The sequence below is a fragment of the Colias croceus genome, chromosome 26 (assembly GCF_905220415.1).
Source record: "Colias croceus chromosome 26, ilColCroc2.1".
NCBI lineage: Eukaryota > Metazoa > Arthropoda > Insecta > Lepidoptera > Pieridae > Colias > Colias croceus.
In genome coordinates this window covers 6,151,782-6,169,569 of record NC_059562.1, presented here as the reverse complement: position 1 = coordinate 6,169,569, position 17,788 = coordinate 6,151,782, and the positions used below count along the sequence as shown (strand labels likewise).

Sequence of the window (17,788 nt, the reverse complement as noted above, 5' to 3'; positions counted from 1 at the left end):
ACGTTTATGAAATAAGAAAGGGTTAAATTTAGCTTGAAAATCGAAAAATTTCGATAAATTAAATGAAACCGCAAATTCATGTTTAATTTTTTAAACTATCTGAAATAGCTCTATCTAGGTAATTTGTCATGTACTAGTACAGTATATATTGCCATCATTCAAATATTGCCATATTGTGAAAGTAATGTCTGACAGCTACTGTAGTTTTCATTAATAAAATGGTTTTTAAGGAAATTTTCTTGTGAATATGTTAATTTTTTACATTTAAAATTGATTAGTGTAACTATTATTAACATAAATATTCTATTTTTTAAGATAAAATCTACTTCGTGCTGCCATCTAATGTTTACGATGTGACAATACACAGTTTTTCCCGTCAAAAGAAACGGAAAAACACGAGTGTGCGTCGCCTCTAGTAGATATCAGCTGAATTATTCGGCTAAAATGCCCTGGCACGGGCATACGTAGTCGTCGGTCCGCCATTACGACGCAGCCGAGACACGTTCGTCGTATTTAGTTAAATATTTTCGTTTATAAATGAGTAATAACGCTCATGAGCTAAGTAATCGGCTTCTGAATGCGTTGGATAGCAATTACAATGTAAGTTTCCGAATTTTGAAGATAGAATGTCCGATATGCAAGTCGGAGATATGGAAACGGTCTGCTCGGGCCCGTGACACCCGAATCGAGTTACGATTCTACCTCTTGAGAGGTTGTTTTAAAGCAGTAAACTAGCACTGTGCGACCGTCAATACTATAAAAATCTCGCAACACTTGCGATAACACGTGAAATATAAGATAAGTTGTGGAAATGTAGTGTGTGTGTTTCAATACGTGAGCGTTGCAAGTGATGTACTGGGCCACTGACGTCGTCAGCTCTCCTCTCGTCCCTCCGTCCCTAGTGCCAAATGTTTTGCAATGTGAAAGTATGGAATTGTGCCACGCGTGAATTTTCTTGCAAATTCTCGTCGAATTGGATGGCCTAGGCCCTGATAGATGTTAAATGAGGAATGAGATTGTTTTATCGTCAGTTATGGCCTTACGCGGATATAGGTACGGATGGTGGCAGTGTGAGCGGAGTTCTTGGGTGCTAATTATTCCATGCAATATTTCAACAAGATCGGATGCTATGTTTCTGGTTAGTCATATTAGATGGTGCAATCGCAGGTCAGTTCAGTTTTTAAGTCTCCCGTTACATCAGACACTGGCAGTTGCTACTCGCATGTGGTATGACATATTTTTCGTATTACTTTGATTAGAATGAATACAAATTCGCAAACAAGTCGTAAAGCTTATAGGTTATATTGTCAAATTGCAGGTAAACAATATGAAATAACATATTTCAATTATTCATAACCCTGTATGAACTTAGGTTTTTGCACACTCTACTGGTCATTATACCATGCACATGTTCAATGACCCTATCATTAATAATTCAAAAGGAAGTAGCTAGGGGGTCAATTTGATATGTACTCAATGTTAAATCCTTTTTTGGGGTCATTTAAATCCTTCTATATAAGGTTATGGTAGTCTGTTACCAAGTCTTGATTAACATACCACCATGTGGCATTATGGTGTTTTCGTCTTCACATGGGAGTATCCACATGGTTTCGCTTATAGCAATACATTATTGAAATATAATTTCTCCTTTGACTGATAGAAACGTCTGATATAATTTGTTGTAGCAATTAGTGCTTGAGAAATTATGATACAGAACCATTGACCAGTTGGTTATACAATCAATGTTTTCAAAAAAAGTGTCATGAAAATCTCAAAAACAGCTTGACATGTGACTCATCATTATGTTGTGAGGTTGAGTAGGTAATACTTGAATACTGAAGGCTGCCTTGTTGTCCAAACTCGCTAGAATACTAGGCTTTTAAAATAGAATTAATTGATAAAACACTCTTATTCCTAGGTACTCTTAAAATATAAACTTCTTGCTTGTCATATTCAGACTACACTTACATTAAAATATTCAACAATTCTATCTGGAATGTCATATTCTCAAAAATTATTTGCTTCAAGAAATATTTCTACGGTACGGTATTTAGATGGGTAAATATTATAAAAAAAATTATTACATTGACTAATATAAATTGCGAATGTGGAAATGCTACTGATTTTTTAAATTATTCAAGGATAAACACGCTACAACCTATTGAGTGTAGCTTGTAACAATCTTAAGAAATATTATAATATACATTTTTTACTACTATATATTTTTTTCTATATGTATAAAATTCTTGTGTCACAATATTAGTTGCCATATTCCAAATGCCAAATTTTTCTGCATATCGAGTAGATCTGAGATTTGGCCAACTATTTTTCATACCGTAAGTGATAAGTGTAAGGAAGGACAACATTTGCTGGGACAGCCAGTGTATATTATAAATTTTATATCAACTGAATTTTAGTCAACTCATTAAACTATACACAAGATTGGCATTGTTGTAGACAAAGCTAATCTTTCTTTAGCCTGACTGTATTATTGAGATTAGAATCTGATACATATGTAAACATTTACTATAACTTATGTTATTAGTTTTGTAATGGGTTCCATTGAATACAATAAGTTTACATACCTAGTTGTAATTAGTAACGTTGCAGGAAGTGTTAAAAATGTCCAATTGTTTATTTAGTTTACACACAACACTAAATTTGATTAGTAACCTTTTTTTATCAGTTATCAGAATATGTGATTAAAACCCTATCATTTATTGTTTTTAAATCAATCCGTGAATGTTCAAAATATTATGCAACTTAAATGTAAGAAAATAAAGTTGTTTTAATAAACAAAAATTACATCTGATGATTTTGTTTAAAGATATGCATTAAAAAGGTTTTTTCAAGTGAAAGGATGACACAACTTTTTTTCTAGTGAAGTGCATTGCAATAATTATAAAACCAAAATATCAATATTTGTTTCCACAATCCACAATAAGAGTTTATGTACTTATATGCTGCAGTTAATATAGGTACCTATTATCATACACATAAATTTTTAACACAGCTTTGTTTTCTAAATTTATTGCACAGTATAATATCTTATAAAAAATTATATTTTACAAAACTCTCAAATTTTATATTCAAATTTAAACAATAAAATAATAATATTGAGGTAACCAATTATGTAAGCCAGTTCAAGCAAGAAATTATAAAAATTAAAAGTTTTTAAATTTTGCACCATAGTAGCAATAAGTTGATACACAACGTAGCAAGGTTATACAGTAAGTTGATTGTTCATAAAACTTGCGATACCTAGCTACAATAAAAACCAAACCAATCGCTTTTTATTTGGTTTTTCTGCATACTTGATAAGAAAAATCTGGTTTTTGAAGACTGCAAGTGGCAAATTGTTTATTATTATTAGTTATTACAAATCAGATATTATGTCTCTAAATGTTAAATGACTACTGTCTACTTTTGTGATACATATTTGACTGATTTATATGATAATAATTGAATTAAAAAAAGCTCCAATAAATAAATTAACCAATTTATTTACTACTTAAATGAATTAACGATATGATTGTGCAATTGAATGAAAAAATGATATGACTATTTTATATGGGATTGAAAGAAGATTCGATCATTTACAGTATAAAAATATATTTTCTTGGTTAAATAAAAAAGAAATTGATTTGAAATTGAAACAATTTAGTGTAAGAATTATAAATCTATCAGTGATTATATTAATGTGATAAACAAAACCTTATTTATGTTGATTAACAAGGATAATTTTAATTTTCAGGTCGTCAACATGCAGGCAGTTAATGAAATTATATCCATTTTGGAGAAATTCAATATCACAAAAGAGCTGTTGGAGGTGAGACTTGTTGAATTTGCATAAATAACACATTTAGACTATGTTTTATTGCCAAATACACATAAATGTAGGATGGATAAGATTTTCTAATAAAGAGATTTAGAAGGATTATGTCAAGTATAATCTGTACTAATATTATCAATGTGAAAGTCTGTCAGTCTGTTTCACTATCATGACTAACCCGTAGCACCAATTTGTTGAAAATTTTATAAAAGACTAGCTGCGCTGTTCGGGTAAAACCGCAATCGCAGTGCTCCGCTCCTGTTGGTCTTAGCATGATGATAGTCTTCCTCGATAAATGGGCTATCTAACACCGAAATAATTTTTCAACTCAGACCAGTAGTTCCTGAGATTAGCGTGTTCAAGAAAACTATTCAGCTTTATAATATTAAGTATATATGTGAAAGTCTATCATTCTGTAGCGAGTTTAAGATGATAACATTTTGAATAGTATTGCATAATGCTACATATTTTGGCACTTCAAGTAAATATTGTGTAATCTAATTGTCAGTACAGCCTATGGACGCAAAAGCTAGAATTAATTTCTTTGTTGAATGGCCAAAAGCTATGAATAAAAAGCAGTAAGAACCCCCAAAAGCTCCTCTTTTCAAAGTTTTTTAAGCTTACTACTAAACTATTTATCATAGCTTAGCATAGTAACACTATAGTGAGTCCATGTAGCCAAAAGACAACTGTTTGTGGACACTGTGACTGAAATCATAGTTTTGATAAACATGTATACTGCTTGTGTCCATAGGTTTCTATTAGGATGCATTACATACATATAATTATACAAAGACCTAATACAAAATTCTTTAATAATTAATTGCAGACCACCCGACTGGGCAAACACGTGAACGAGCTGCGCCGCAAGACAGCAGACCCGACGCTCGCCAGACGTGCCAAAGTTCTGGTCAAGAGATGGCGGGATCTCGTCATACCCAATGTTGCGTCGCCTGCGCATACCGGTATGTGTAAAATCATATTATAAATGCGAAAGTTTGTGAGGATGGATGTTTGTTATCCTCTTACGTAAAAACTACTGAACCGATTACAATGAAATTTGGTATATAGGTAGCTGAAGACCCAGAATACGACATAGGCTACTTTTTATCCCGGAAATCCCACCGGAACGGGAGCGGGTTTTTCTTTGAAAACGTAGGTGAGCTGCGGGCAGAAATCTAGTAACTTATTTGTGATTTATAGTTTTGTTATAAAGTTGGTGTTTAGCATTATGGTAGATAAAAACTTTAATTTAATGTAAGTTGACCAATATAAAATTTGTGATGATTTAGTTCTAAATGTGTGTTTGTTTGTGATGAAAAATTGATTCATAATTATATAATTTGTATATTTAAAATACTATTACAAATAAATCAGATATTAATTTACCAAATAACCCCACTTATTATGAATTCATGATTGCAATGTCTTAAAATAAAACATTTTAATTAATTACATATTTTTCTAACCTTAAAAGGATCAAACCGTTCGTCGGCGGAGCGGCAGACGAGGCGCCCGGGGGGCACGCCGCTCACCTCGCCAGCGCTTATGCGGGTCAGTATTTATAAATAAATTCAATATAATATTAAAAAAAAAAAACAACAAATCAAAAATAATGAAAATTCAGAAAAAAAAAGTTACGTGCGCATGCGCATGCTATCTCTGAAAATGATTTAACATGAAGAAATTCTGAATCAGAAATGAAATCATCTTATGTAATTTTTTTGAAGAGAAAATAGCTTCTTAACAATTATTATTACAACATGAACAAAAATCTTACATGATACATCCATTTTTATAGAACTTGAATATAATTTACACTATACTGTTGAATACTAATGTCAGACGTTCTTTACAGCATGGTTTGAGTCCAGCAGTGCCTAGCCCGAGACCTCCGTCAAGGCCAGGTAATTTACATGACTATTGTATAATTCTAATATTTGTAACTAGCTGCTCCGCGCGGTTTCACCCCCGTGGCTCCACTCCTGTTGGTCGTAGCGTGATGATATACGGCCTATAACCTTCCTCGATAAATGGGCTATCTAACACCGAAAAAATTTTTCAAATCGGACAAGTAGTTCCCGAGATGAGCGCGTTCAAACAAATAAGCTCTTCAGCTTTATAATATTAGTATAGATTTAGTATCTTAACTATTATATCTATCTGGATTTTATTAAGTTGAGAAAGTTAATAAAACAGTCACTATTCTATGATATTTCTCTAGTCTTTCTTTGTGATTCGAAAGAGTTAGGAAGCTTGACCACTGTCAAACTGTTCATCGTTCACATAGAATACTTTTTAAAGCTGTGTAGCATCTCATTTCGATAGTAATAAGTAATAACTATATTTTTTTTAACCGACTTCAAAAAAAAGGAGGAGGTTATCAATTCGGCCGGTATGTTTTTTTTTATGTATGTACACCGATTACTCTGAGGTTTCTGAACCGATTTACGTGATTCTTTTTTTGTTCGATGCGGGATGGTGTCGAATTGGTCCCATAAAAATTTTATTCGGGTAGGCCCAGTAGTTTTTATTTTGTGAGCATTTTTATCTGTATTAATTGTAAATGTTGCAAGTGCAAGTTTGAAGTCGTTTGTTTTTAACGCAGTTATCACTAATTGTTTGTAAATGTGTATTTTCAATACCAAATATTAATATATTTCATGACTGTGAAATAAGGAGGGTTATGTTTTTCAAGTGTATATATGTACACAGGCGTTGGCACGTCCTACAGCCCGAATGTTAAATTATAATTATGAGCTGTCGTGCTGTCGTTATAATCATCAGAATTGTTATAGTGACATAGGCTGTCGTATGTCATAGTGTGCATAAATTAGCAGTCGGATGTTTAGTTGTCATTATAATATTAATTATTTTATATTTATTCCTCTACTGTACCAAAGGTTGTCTGGAAGAAATCGCTCTAAAGCGATAGGACCGCCATTTGTTTAAGCTATCTTTAAGTGTTTGTGTTTCTTTTTTTTATTCTCTTTAAGTGCAATAAAGGATTGATAAATAAATAAATAAAAAAGACGTGTGGCACTCGGGGACTGCCGCGGTAAAGCTATTGCATGCTATGCCTTCAAGCCACACCTCCGAGCTCGTCGGAGTGGGGAGCGTTAGGTTTTTTTCGTTACGGAATTTCTCGATTTGGTCCCCGCGCTCAAGGCCCGCGATAGAAGCTATGCAATAGCTTAATAAATATTTTTATTCCAGCATGGGGTGGCTACGAGTCGGACTCGCAGGATGTGATCCTGGTGGACGACGACCCTCCCCCCCCGCCGCTGCCGCCTCCCCCCGCGCCCCCCGCGCCCCTCGCAGCGCACAAGCCCAACACACCGCGTGAGTATACACATACATACATATACAAGCTTCAAACTGTGTAATAACACACCACTAGTTCATTGCTTGTGTGTAAAAAAATAACAATTATAAAACACTAGGTTTCGCCCGCGGCTTCGCCCGCGTAGTCAAAGAAAAACCCGCATAGTTCCCGTTCCCGTGGGATTTACGGGATTGCGTCATTTTCCCAGGATAAAAAGTAGCCTATGTCCTCTCTTGGGTATCAAAATATCTCCATACCAAATTTCGTGAAAATTGGTTCAGTAGTTTAGGTGTGATTGAGTAACAGACAGACAGACAGAGTTATTTTGCACATTTATAATATTAGTATGGATAACAAAACTTTAATTAACTCAACATACAGTCTTACACTATGCAGGCAGTAGACACGCTTGCGTTCATTAACACGCGCACGCAATAATATACGCACGCACACGAACACGCAAACCTGCGCTTTGCACAAACTAATACACAAACTTGCACATACGCACACACAGATACACACGTGGATACATCCGTGTACGCAAATAACGCACACATAAATATAAACGCACGCCCACGCACTACCTTCATATATCTATTATGTACAAGTCATGTTCAAAACTCATATTTTTTGAGTATTTTTTTAAAGATACTCCTTGGTCCGTATATTACGCCCCTCTTCCTCTTAACACACATGCAGACAGTCGAATGTTATCATTATATTCAATTTGAATCTCAGAATATATCAAAATAATTGCGTCAAAAACACTATTTACAAATTAGTATAGAACAAATGTATTACAGCGGTGAAACGACCGCCTTCGCCGGAGCCATTGAGCGACGACAAGAAGGCGAAAAGGGATAAGAAACCTAAAAAACGAAGGTAAATATCTATACGAAAGATGGCCATAATAAATTTAATACTATAGTAATGTCAATTAAAAATATTCAATAACTTATACTTACAAAAAAAACCAAGGTACTCTATATTACTTGGTAAAAAAACGTAGTTTTTAATGCAAAAGGAATTATTAATTAATTTTAAATCGAATCTAACCAATGACCTAACGTACTGGAAATCTTTGAGAGAAGCCTTTTTGTCCAGTAAAGGACGTCCTATGACAGGAACAACAACAACAACTTAACAATTTTTCCTCTTTACTTCACTAGGTTTCCGCCCGCAGCTTCGCCCGCGCAGTCAAAGAAAAACCCACATAATTCCCGTTCCCTTGGGATTTTCGAGATTGCGTCATTTTCCCGGGATAAAAAGTAGCCTATGTCCTTTCTCGAGTATCAAAATATCTCTATACCAAATTTCATGAAAATAGGTTCAGTAGTTTAGGCGTGATTGAGTAACAGACAGACAGACAGAGTTACTTTCGCATTCATTATATTAGTATGGATTGACGACAATCTCTTCCATCGCAGGGGCCACAGCCGAGCCGGGCTGGGCACGGAGACGACAGCGGGCCCACCGCCAGCCCCACCCCCACTCGCCGCGCCCACGCCCACGCCCACGCCCACAGCGCACGCGTGGCCGGCGCGCAACGGTGCGGCCACGGAGCGGCGCAAGAACGGCTGGCGCCGGGACGCGCACGACCCGTACGCGGCGCTCGTGAACAGGCTGCCGCCCGCTGGGGGCAAGAAGGTGGGTTTAAAATATGGGATAGTTTTAAAGATTAGAAAAAAAAATAGTGCGTGTACTAGTGTAACTCTAATCAGTTAAAAAAAAAAGAGCTCATGCCCAAGAGCATGTTTATTATGGTTTATTAATAATAATTATCGTACTCTGTCAGATGATAAAAATGTTCAGAATCTTTTTGCAGCATTTGAATTTTGTATTCCGTTTTCTGATTAATTCTGTATGATTATTATTATTCATTTTGAAATTTCAATATTATATCCTCCAGTCAACTTATGAAAAAAATGCCCATTTTTAGGTGAAAACAACAAAAGAGTTACTGGAGCAGATCCAGTCGCGCGGAAAGGCGAGTCCTTCGCGTTCCGCTTCGCCCGGCTCGCCCGCTTCGCCTGACGTCATGCTCATAGAGCCGGACGGTTAGTTTATTTGTATTTGAAACAATATAATATTCTGAAAAAATTGTAAAACATGATTATGTAGTGATTAGCAAATACTGTTCGTGACTAGGGGCTGATTTTTCAATCGTTGGTTAAAACTTATTTGTCGAATAATGTATTAAACTACCATTTCAAAAATATTTTCTTCTTGCCTTTATTTGACAGTTTATAGGTGACATTTTAATAGTATAGTGTAATACTTTATTGGATGGGTAATTTTTAACTAAAGATTGAAAAATCGGGCCTTAGACTGTAATAATTATAATACCAGTTAAAATAACTTTTATTAATGTTTGAAAATAAGAAATAATGTGATCATAATTATAAAGCTTTTATCTTAATATATCATCGTTAATGACTGCCAAATACAATATTTTGTATGTTTGTAACTTATTCCATCTTTTATTATTTCAGATTGCGCCATAAAAGTAGACTCACCCCTACGGAACGGGAGCAGCGAGCCGGTGCCCGAACCTGCGCCTGTCCCCGTCTGGCCTTTAGTGCCGCTAGAAGACGAGAAAGAATGGGCACCCTGTATCTGTGACCCGGAGCTAGAGCCAGACGAAAGCTGTCCAGCCAACTCCCGGACTATAGTGCACCCAGCACACGTGGTAGCGTTACATAATACGTACGTGCCTGGTGTCAACGGTACTCGGGCCCCTCTACACCCGCACAAGTTCGCAGTCCGCCCAGCCATCAGTAAAGACGATCCCAGTCTGTTTGCCAACGTGGTTCCACTATACAAGTACTCGGACTACGCAGATGACTACTGCGCTAAGAACTTAGCGCGTGTGCCGCTCTGTGTGCACCTCCCCGCGGACGAGTTCGCCCCCGCGCCCCCCTCGCCGCCCCCGCCACCGCCCCCGCCCTCGCCCAGACCATACCCCATAGATGAAACGCCCCCAGAAACTAAAGAGTGCAAAGAAGAATCCGGCGACGAAGACACATCCGACTCGAAGGATATGGTCCCAGCGGGCGAGGCGAAAGAAATAAAAGATTCAAAAGAAACAAGTGAACTCAAAGAAGAACCTAGCGATTTGAAAACAGAATTAGATATAAAAGCGGACAGCGATTGTAAAGTCGAACCGATGGAAGTGGACGTCGATATCAAGAGTGAGGATGTCAACGAGAGACTGAAACCGCCCCTCTCCCCGCAAGAGAGCGAGCAGAGGATAGAGGAGACTAAGGAAACGAAAGAGGAGCCGGAACAGAAGTTCTCGGTGACGTCACCCGAACACAGGACGGTCGAGCGGACGAAAGATGACATAGACGGACGGACATTGTACGAAAAGTGTGTGTCGTGTATAAACTCTGTGCCCTACAGTTACGAGCAGGCCGCGACCGCCCCGGTGCTGACGTTCCCCACCGAGGACGTGCGGGCGACTGTCAGCCAGGCGCTGGACGGGGTCGACACGGAGCGGGACCCGCTCGGGCGCCCCGTGAAGCCCGCGCACTTCGCCGAGTGGCACGAGTGCGCGCTGCTCGGGGACCTCGTGGCCCTCCCCTACGTCGTCATCGACTGACCTCGACCAAAGCCTCCGTCGGTTCGGTGTTCCAAGTGTCCTTACGTTAGATTAAGTGCAAGTGTAAATAGTGAAAGTGCGACTCGAATACGTGCGCGAGTGCGGGGACCGGAGTGCGGGCGCTGATGACGAGTTGTAGTGATGTTGGCTTTTACATTACACGAAGATGCTCCAACGGGAGTATATCACTATTATCATACATTGTATACATCTAGTGCCCTAGATAAATATTTAATATCAAAGCTTTATTTTATCAAAATCGGCTAAATCAATTAGACAAAAAGCATTTATAAGAACTCTTCCTAGATGTAAACTGACGAGTTTTCTAATGTTAAATATTTTAGGTATACATATTATATAAAAACTTTTAACGGCGTAAAGTCGTATTCCAAAGAGCTTCGAGTGTGTTCGTGTAGTGTAAATGTTAGGAGATTAGTGTCACAATGTGATATCGGGCCGGCCCGAGACTCAGACAAAATCTCTAGACTGTTTCAAATTACGTTAACTTGTTACCCATTGTGATCTATAAAAAATTAGATAATTAATAATAATAGGAGTTCCAATTGTATATTATACATATATATTGCTCTAGCAGTCAGAATGTATGAAGGTTTATGTGGTGTTCACAACTAAGGAGGGACGGAGGTAACCGAAGATTGCTTTTATGATTTTATAGGCAAATTTTCTATCAAACATCATGTTACTCCTTAATGTACATTTCAAATATAAAAATAAACAAGATTTCAAAGATTTTTAATTCAACGGGGCCAAATCTGGATTTGTTATCTGTTTATTTAATAAATAAATTTGTATGGGGATAGGTTTTTTTAATTATAAATACTATTAAAAAGTAAAATAAATATATAACATACCTCTTTCCCTCCTCTAGTTGTCAATATCATAAAAATGATTTATATTTTGTATGTTGCAACAAAATTAGGGAATTATCTGTGAAGCCCGTGGCGGTGTTGGAACTTTGGTTTGTTTTTGTTAAATATTATAGTTATTTTGTTAACTAGTGGTTGTCTGACCAAAAAAGTTGTCTGTGTCGACGAGGTAATCTTTTGCTTTCAATACATACATACAACTATTTCTAGACAAGATTATAATATAAGTGTTATATTCATGAAAGGACAATATTTATTTAGACAAATGCGTAAATATAGACGGAATCATGTTTAATTTAAATTTAATGCAATGTTTGTTTTGGAAGATATGATTTCTAAAATCTCAGTTTTCGGAAATGATTTTAGATACTGGCAATGTTCGCTATTTTAAAATTATATTGCAATACAAAAATAGATATACAGATAGAATATGACAATGACATTGACAGTACAGATAAAATATAGTACATATATGATTATTATAATGTTGCCAGCAAAAAAAAAATATTTAATATTATTGCAACATTGCGTTAGGGAAAATATCTCGCGACACTTCAACTGTTTGTTTGTTTGTTTTTAACAAAATTATGTTCGAGTTGTGTTTGGACGTCGCGCCGCGGGCTGAAACACAATTATAATGGGTCCATTTATTCTCGATTGTGCCACATTAATGTGCCAGATAAATTATTATGGCCGTGTATCTTTACCGTGTTGCAGTGGAATAGCGAATGTGGACATTTCGAAAATTGTCCACTTTTTATTTATATTATCTCGATGGCAGTTTGGTTTTGTAAATAATTGAATGGCATTGTTAAACAGTGTCTAGTCTAAGGATTAAATGTTATTTTGGATACATGAAAGCAAGAAGTCACTATTTATGTACATTATTGTTTTAAGAAATAAAGTGGTTATGTCAATACAATTTATTTGAAAACTATATACACCTGAACTTGTGAATAATTTATATACAATTTTTGCTATTGTCGTATACATGTAGTCTATTTCTAAGTACACTTATTATTTCCTCTTTTGTGTTTTCTTTGTTTTGAAATGTCTCAGAACAGTATGGCGATGATCACTTTATGTCTATCATCAAACGTAATGAAAAACTAGAAGTACCTTCATTCATATCTTAGACTTTTAAGACAAACATTGTCTAATATCATATTGATAAAGTTTTCTGTTTCACTGCAACATACAATTTCTACAGGCGCTTTTGGAGGAAAAGTAAAAAAAAAACCGCGACGAAAAGGGTAATTTAAATAAAGAAAAAAATTATTTAAATAATTTCATATCAATGTAATAGTATATTTTTCGTTACTCCGACCAAAATTTTTGTATCGAGTAAATACCTCTGAAAGTGCCTTCCTTTTATATTAAGTGTTCCACTTTTGTACAGGCTCCACGAATTTAGGACATAATAATATAACGGTAGAGATCAGAATTCTGTAAGAGCTTTCTAAAAAAACAATTATTTCATTGAACATAGCTGCAATATTTTATAAGGATAAAAATCAGCAGCAAGCTTCCTTTTTTTATTGTATGTTTGTGTTTTTATAGCTTACAAATTATATAAGTGTTATTGATATGATTGAATAGCTGTTTTGGTCGCATAAAATTAAGTTTGAAGTTTTGTTTACAAAATCAGAACCCTATTTTGTTAGATATGTAAGCTTGTTTAGTTTGCAGAATATATTCCAGTTTTTATTTATTTATAACATTTATTTCAGGTAACAGACAATAAATTGTACAGACCCATAGAATAAATACCTTACAGACTAACATACATATAATATTTTATAACTAAAACTATTAAGCACTACACTATATACAATTCACGGCACTGGCAGTGTCATATTTCTCTTAATGGGCTTCGGCTGGGTGTTGCGAAGTCGCCCGCGAAACCGCCGGAACACGACACCACGGGGCCAGAACTCCTCGCTCATGAAGATCGACAGCTGCTCGCTCGGTACACGCACAACAAATGAATTAAAATTCAAATTATTGCGCGGCTCCAGGCGCTGGACCCTCACGATAAACTTGGTCTTAACCCGCACATACTCCACTACATCAGAAGCTTGGGTGGAGTGGTGCAGGCGGTTGTGTATGTAAAATCACAAATTAATAAACATTAATTTAATACAAAATTAGCATAAACTAGTCTAACATTGCTAATTTAGTATCAACATTTTTGAATTTTTTAAGACAACACTTTTGAATGTCAATGCTTCGTGCAATCGGTGCTGTTTTGTGTTGTGTTAGTTTTTATAGTATAACTATCGCTTTCTAAACTAATACCAAATACACGCTAATTATTCGCAAAATAGAGATTTGATACAAATTTTGTTTAGTCTATGTGCATTTTTAATAATTTTATTCATAAATGCAGTATGGAATGATGCTTTTTAAGCAACTTGTTAATTTTACATTTCAACTAGATTTGTTATCTTATAGCTCATAACAACGCATATGTACTGTTTGCTACAGGATGATTATTGAGTGGTTGTTATAAATGTTGTAATTTAGTACATAATCACGTCTTGTGACGGTTATCTGAAGACTTTCAATAAACAATATTTATATTTGTAATTGAAAAGTATATAAATACCAAACTAGCTATAAATAACGATTAATGCCTAAAGTATAAATGGTGAAAAAATATTATAAATTTTATATCCAAAGTCCCTTATAAATTCCAAACAATATCATTTATATTGGCCGTTAACTTTAGCCAAATTTTTGCTCAAAATAGTATCATAATTTGTAAGTTAATTTAATATCATAGCTGAATAGACGTACGTATTTGCTTTGACCGCACTGTACGTTGGAAGTTAGCTATATAATGAGATTGTTATTGTTATTATAGGCTCTCTGTACATTATATTGTTGTATATCCAATGTGACGTGGACCCATTATAATCGTGTAAATCGAAAAGCCTTACGTATAAAGCGCGGGAGAGTCCGGGCGTGGAGCTTGTATAGTGACGTCGAAGTAACCCGGAGACTGCCTTGTTGGACTTGATCCAAAATTTTGGTATAATATAAAAAAGCAAAATATATGTGTTTTTATTACAATTATATGTTTTATTTCATTGAACCTCTACAATAAATAGTTATTCTAAGGTAATGAATAGCAAAATAAATATACCTTTTTGCCATCTTTAAAAGGTCTAAAATCACTGGGTTCGATACCCGATGTTGAGTAAAATAAGTTCGAAGACGGTCTTTCCGGACATCAGTACATAAATCGCTGGTAATGTTTTCTATAAAATAATTATCATTAATTGATCAGTAGGTACATTAAACGCAAAATTGCAAAAATTGAAAAATTACGAAAGGAGATACTCAAGTTACATACATAATACATATTGTTATATACTGCCATAATATACACAGTAAATAATTATAATATATAGAGGAAATGTTTTTATTTTGTATGTGTACCTAACAAATGAACTAGAACGATTTCAACATTTTTTTTCGCTTTGACTAGGTACTACATTGTCACTGAACAGAACATAGTTAGAGCCTATATTTATTTACTTGAAAAAAAAAAATAGTGATACCTAGAAAGGCTTATTAGTGAGGACAAGGGTGGCGAACGAACCCACAAACTTAGGGTAGCGTTTAGCTATTATTATGTATTCTGTGCTTCTGTAAATCCCATAATCCATAATATAATATTAGCTACCTACTAGGTATTAGTCCGAAGAATAAAATTCAGTCCTCTAAAAAAAGTTATTTATTGTTAATATAAAAATTTTGAGCAATAAAATTACTTTCAACGCACGCACATACGGAAAGGTTTAATGATAGAACAGAATTTTAATGCTCACCAACAAAAATATTACAATATTATATTAATCACAAAATCACACAGGTACTAACATATTTCCTTATTTCAAATAATCCTATTAAAATTTCATAATATGTGCCATAATTCGATATTTTGCCATAATTTTATACACAATATCTCTGTATTATTTTTATCATGGTTTAACACGCTTTTATTTAGTTCACCTGCATTTTTTAAGTAACCGACTCCTTAGACTGTTTGATCCATTTTTAACGGACAAATTTAATTCAAAATTTGTTCACATATCACGGGATCGGTGATAATACAATGTTTTGATATGTATTCGATAATTTAATGTTACGGCAATAATATCAGATCCCTACTGTACGTTGTAAGTTACAACTATACAACATGTAACTCAAAATAAATATAGGTAGTTTTTATGGATGCAGGCGGGATCACGGGTGGTCGAGTAAGGCGTTGACCCGGTAAGAAAAAATGAACGCGGATTTGAATCCATCTTTGTGATCGAATTTTTTATCTTCTTTAAAATTTACAAAATAAATGTGGTTTCAAAATCGGCTGCCTCAGGTACTTACAAAAGAAATTCATAGGGTATGATAGGTAGTATGAAAGTTTGCGATTAAAAGAAATAAAGAGGAGATTGAAGGCATGAGTTTCAAAGGAATTTTCATACCTAGGTTTGTATAGAAAAATAAAACACAAGTTTCTAGTTAATTAGAGTTTATTAATAATAAAAATATCTTTACACAGAGACAAGACGTTCACAATAACTTAACAATAATGGCACGGTTAGTTTAATGCAAATATCTTTTTAATAAAATTATTTTTTTTTTCATAAAATAAATAGACACGCCCGCTAGATGGCGCTGTATTATAATTTACATTGAGATTCTTTATTATTATTCCAATAAACATACAAATTGTCATACGTTAATTATAGTTATTTTGGGATCAAATCCCGTTGTTACTTACATTACAATAATATATTTTAAAAGTTATACAATATTAATTTGTTTTTTTTTTTACAAAACCTTGATTGAACAAAATATTAAGTATGTACTTTAAAAGTGATGTGAGGATTCACATTTATAAGAATTTGTAAATATATTTTTCATACCTATAAAACAGAAATACAAAGATCTATCAATTGTTTTATAAGAATACATTGTAAAATTGTCTGATTTCATACGAATACAAAAAATTACATTAATTTCTTTTTTAAAAACATTTTACAACCTTCGTTGATTTCAGAAACGTGATTCCACCAAATTATATTTTATAAATTAATGTTACACTAATGAGACAGCAACGCGACTGATAATAATATTTTTGAATTTAGACGATTGATGATATTTTGAGGATATTTTAAATGAGGATGTAGGTATATTGTATAGGTATATTTATCAAGATTTGAATTTAATTTTTTAATGCAAATTCTTGGAAAATTCGCAACCAAAATCAATATCTCAATCATTACTAACATTTATCATTAGTGTAACAACATACACTTCTTTAACATCATTTTATTATCATTAGTTAGTCCGTCACACGATGACGTCACCACACACCCTATGACGTCACTCCATGACGACACTAGACACGTTTCTTCTACAAAATAACGCAAGGCATAGCACAGCAAAGTGGCAAGCACACGGGGACTGCAGTTTTCCTCTCACTGTGCTTTTCCTTAGAACGGGCTCCGGATTCGTATTCGTACATCGCGCGACCGGACGCATAGCTCCCGCCCCCGGCTTGCATCGCCTGTGGGAATAAATATAATATATTTAACATTTATTAGATATGTATTACTTACTAGCGGTACGCTCCGGCTTCGCCCGTGGCACATGTTTACTTTTTCTCTCCATAATCCTAGTACTTCAATGAATATTATACAAAAAAAAAATTAACGAAATCGGTTCAGCCGTTCTCGAGTTTTAGTTTACACACTTAGCGATTCATTTTTATTATATTATAGTATTGCTGTTCCGGCTGTCGTACAGTGAGGACGTTGTTCAGTGCTTCCCAAAAGAAATAATTACAAACTCAGTGCAAAAGAGGAAAAACAACCAAAAAGTGGAGTATACTAATCAAGAACACACTGCAGGCAAGATAATCTATACATTGTGTGACTATTACAAGGATTATTTTGTGATTATTACAAGATAAACGAAACACGCAGTAAACATAACCTTATCGAACAAGTGACAAATACCAGCAAGTCATAGATAACTTTACACAGTACCAACTTAACGGAAGAACGCAGTGTTACCATAGCAATAAACCATACGGCCTGTCATCCACTTTCACGAGTGACATATCTGAA

At 34.8% G+C, this 17,788-nt stretch overlaps 2 protein-coding genes across 4 annotated transcripts in view; one reads left to right on the top strand and one right to left on the bottom strand.

Annotated features, from left to right (window-relative positions):
- Positions 1-405: 405 nt before the first annotated feature.
- Positions 406-11,367, top strand: LOC123703464 (formin-like protein 20). 3 transcript variants are annotated; one of them, XM_045651464.1, is made up of 10 exons: positions 406-600; positions 3,755-3,829; positions 4,662-4,797; positions 5,310-5,386; positions 5,691-5,739; positions 7,049-7,174; positions 7,961-8,039; positions 8,585-8,804; positions 9,097-9,214; positions 9,650-11,367. In XM_045651464.1, exons 1-10 carry the CDS (start codon positions 538-540, stop codon positions 10,756-10,758), a joined length of 2,052 nt encoding a protein of 683 aa, XP_045507420.1. In that variant the 5' UTR covers positions 406-537; the 3' UTR covers positions 10,759-11,367. The 3 variants fall into 3 exon arrangements, with proteins under 3 accessions (XP_045507420.1, XP_045507422.1, XP_045507421.1); XM_045651466.1 differs by lacking the exon at positions 406-600 and adding an exon at positions 626-1,053; XM_045651465.1 differs by lacking the exon at positions 406-600 and adding an exon at positions 626-1,167.
- Positions 11,368-16,168: 4,801 nt separating this feature from the next.
- LOC123703403 (proteoglycan 4) overlaps positions 16,169-17,788 on the bottom strand; it is a 56,190-nt gene continuing 54,570 nt past the window's right edge. Inside the window, exon 14 of the mRNA XM_045651354.1 lies at positions 16,169-17,226. Coding sequence (XP_045507310.1) covers positions 17,074-17,226 — 153 coding nt within the window. The 3' untranslated portion in view covers positions 16,169-17,073. The remainder of the gene's footprint in view (positions 17,227-17,788) is intronic.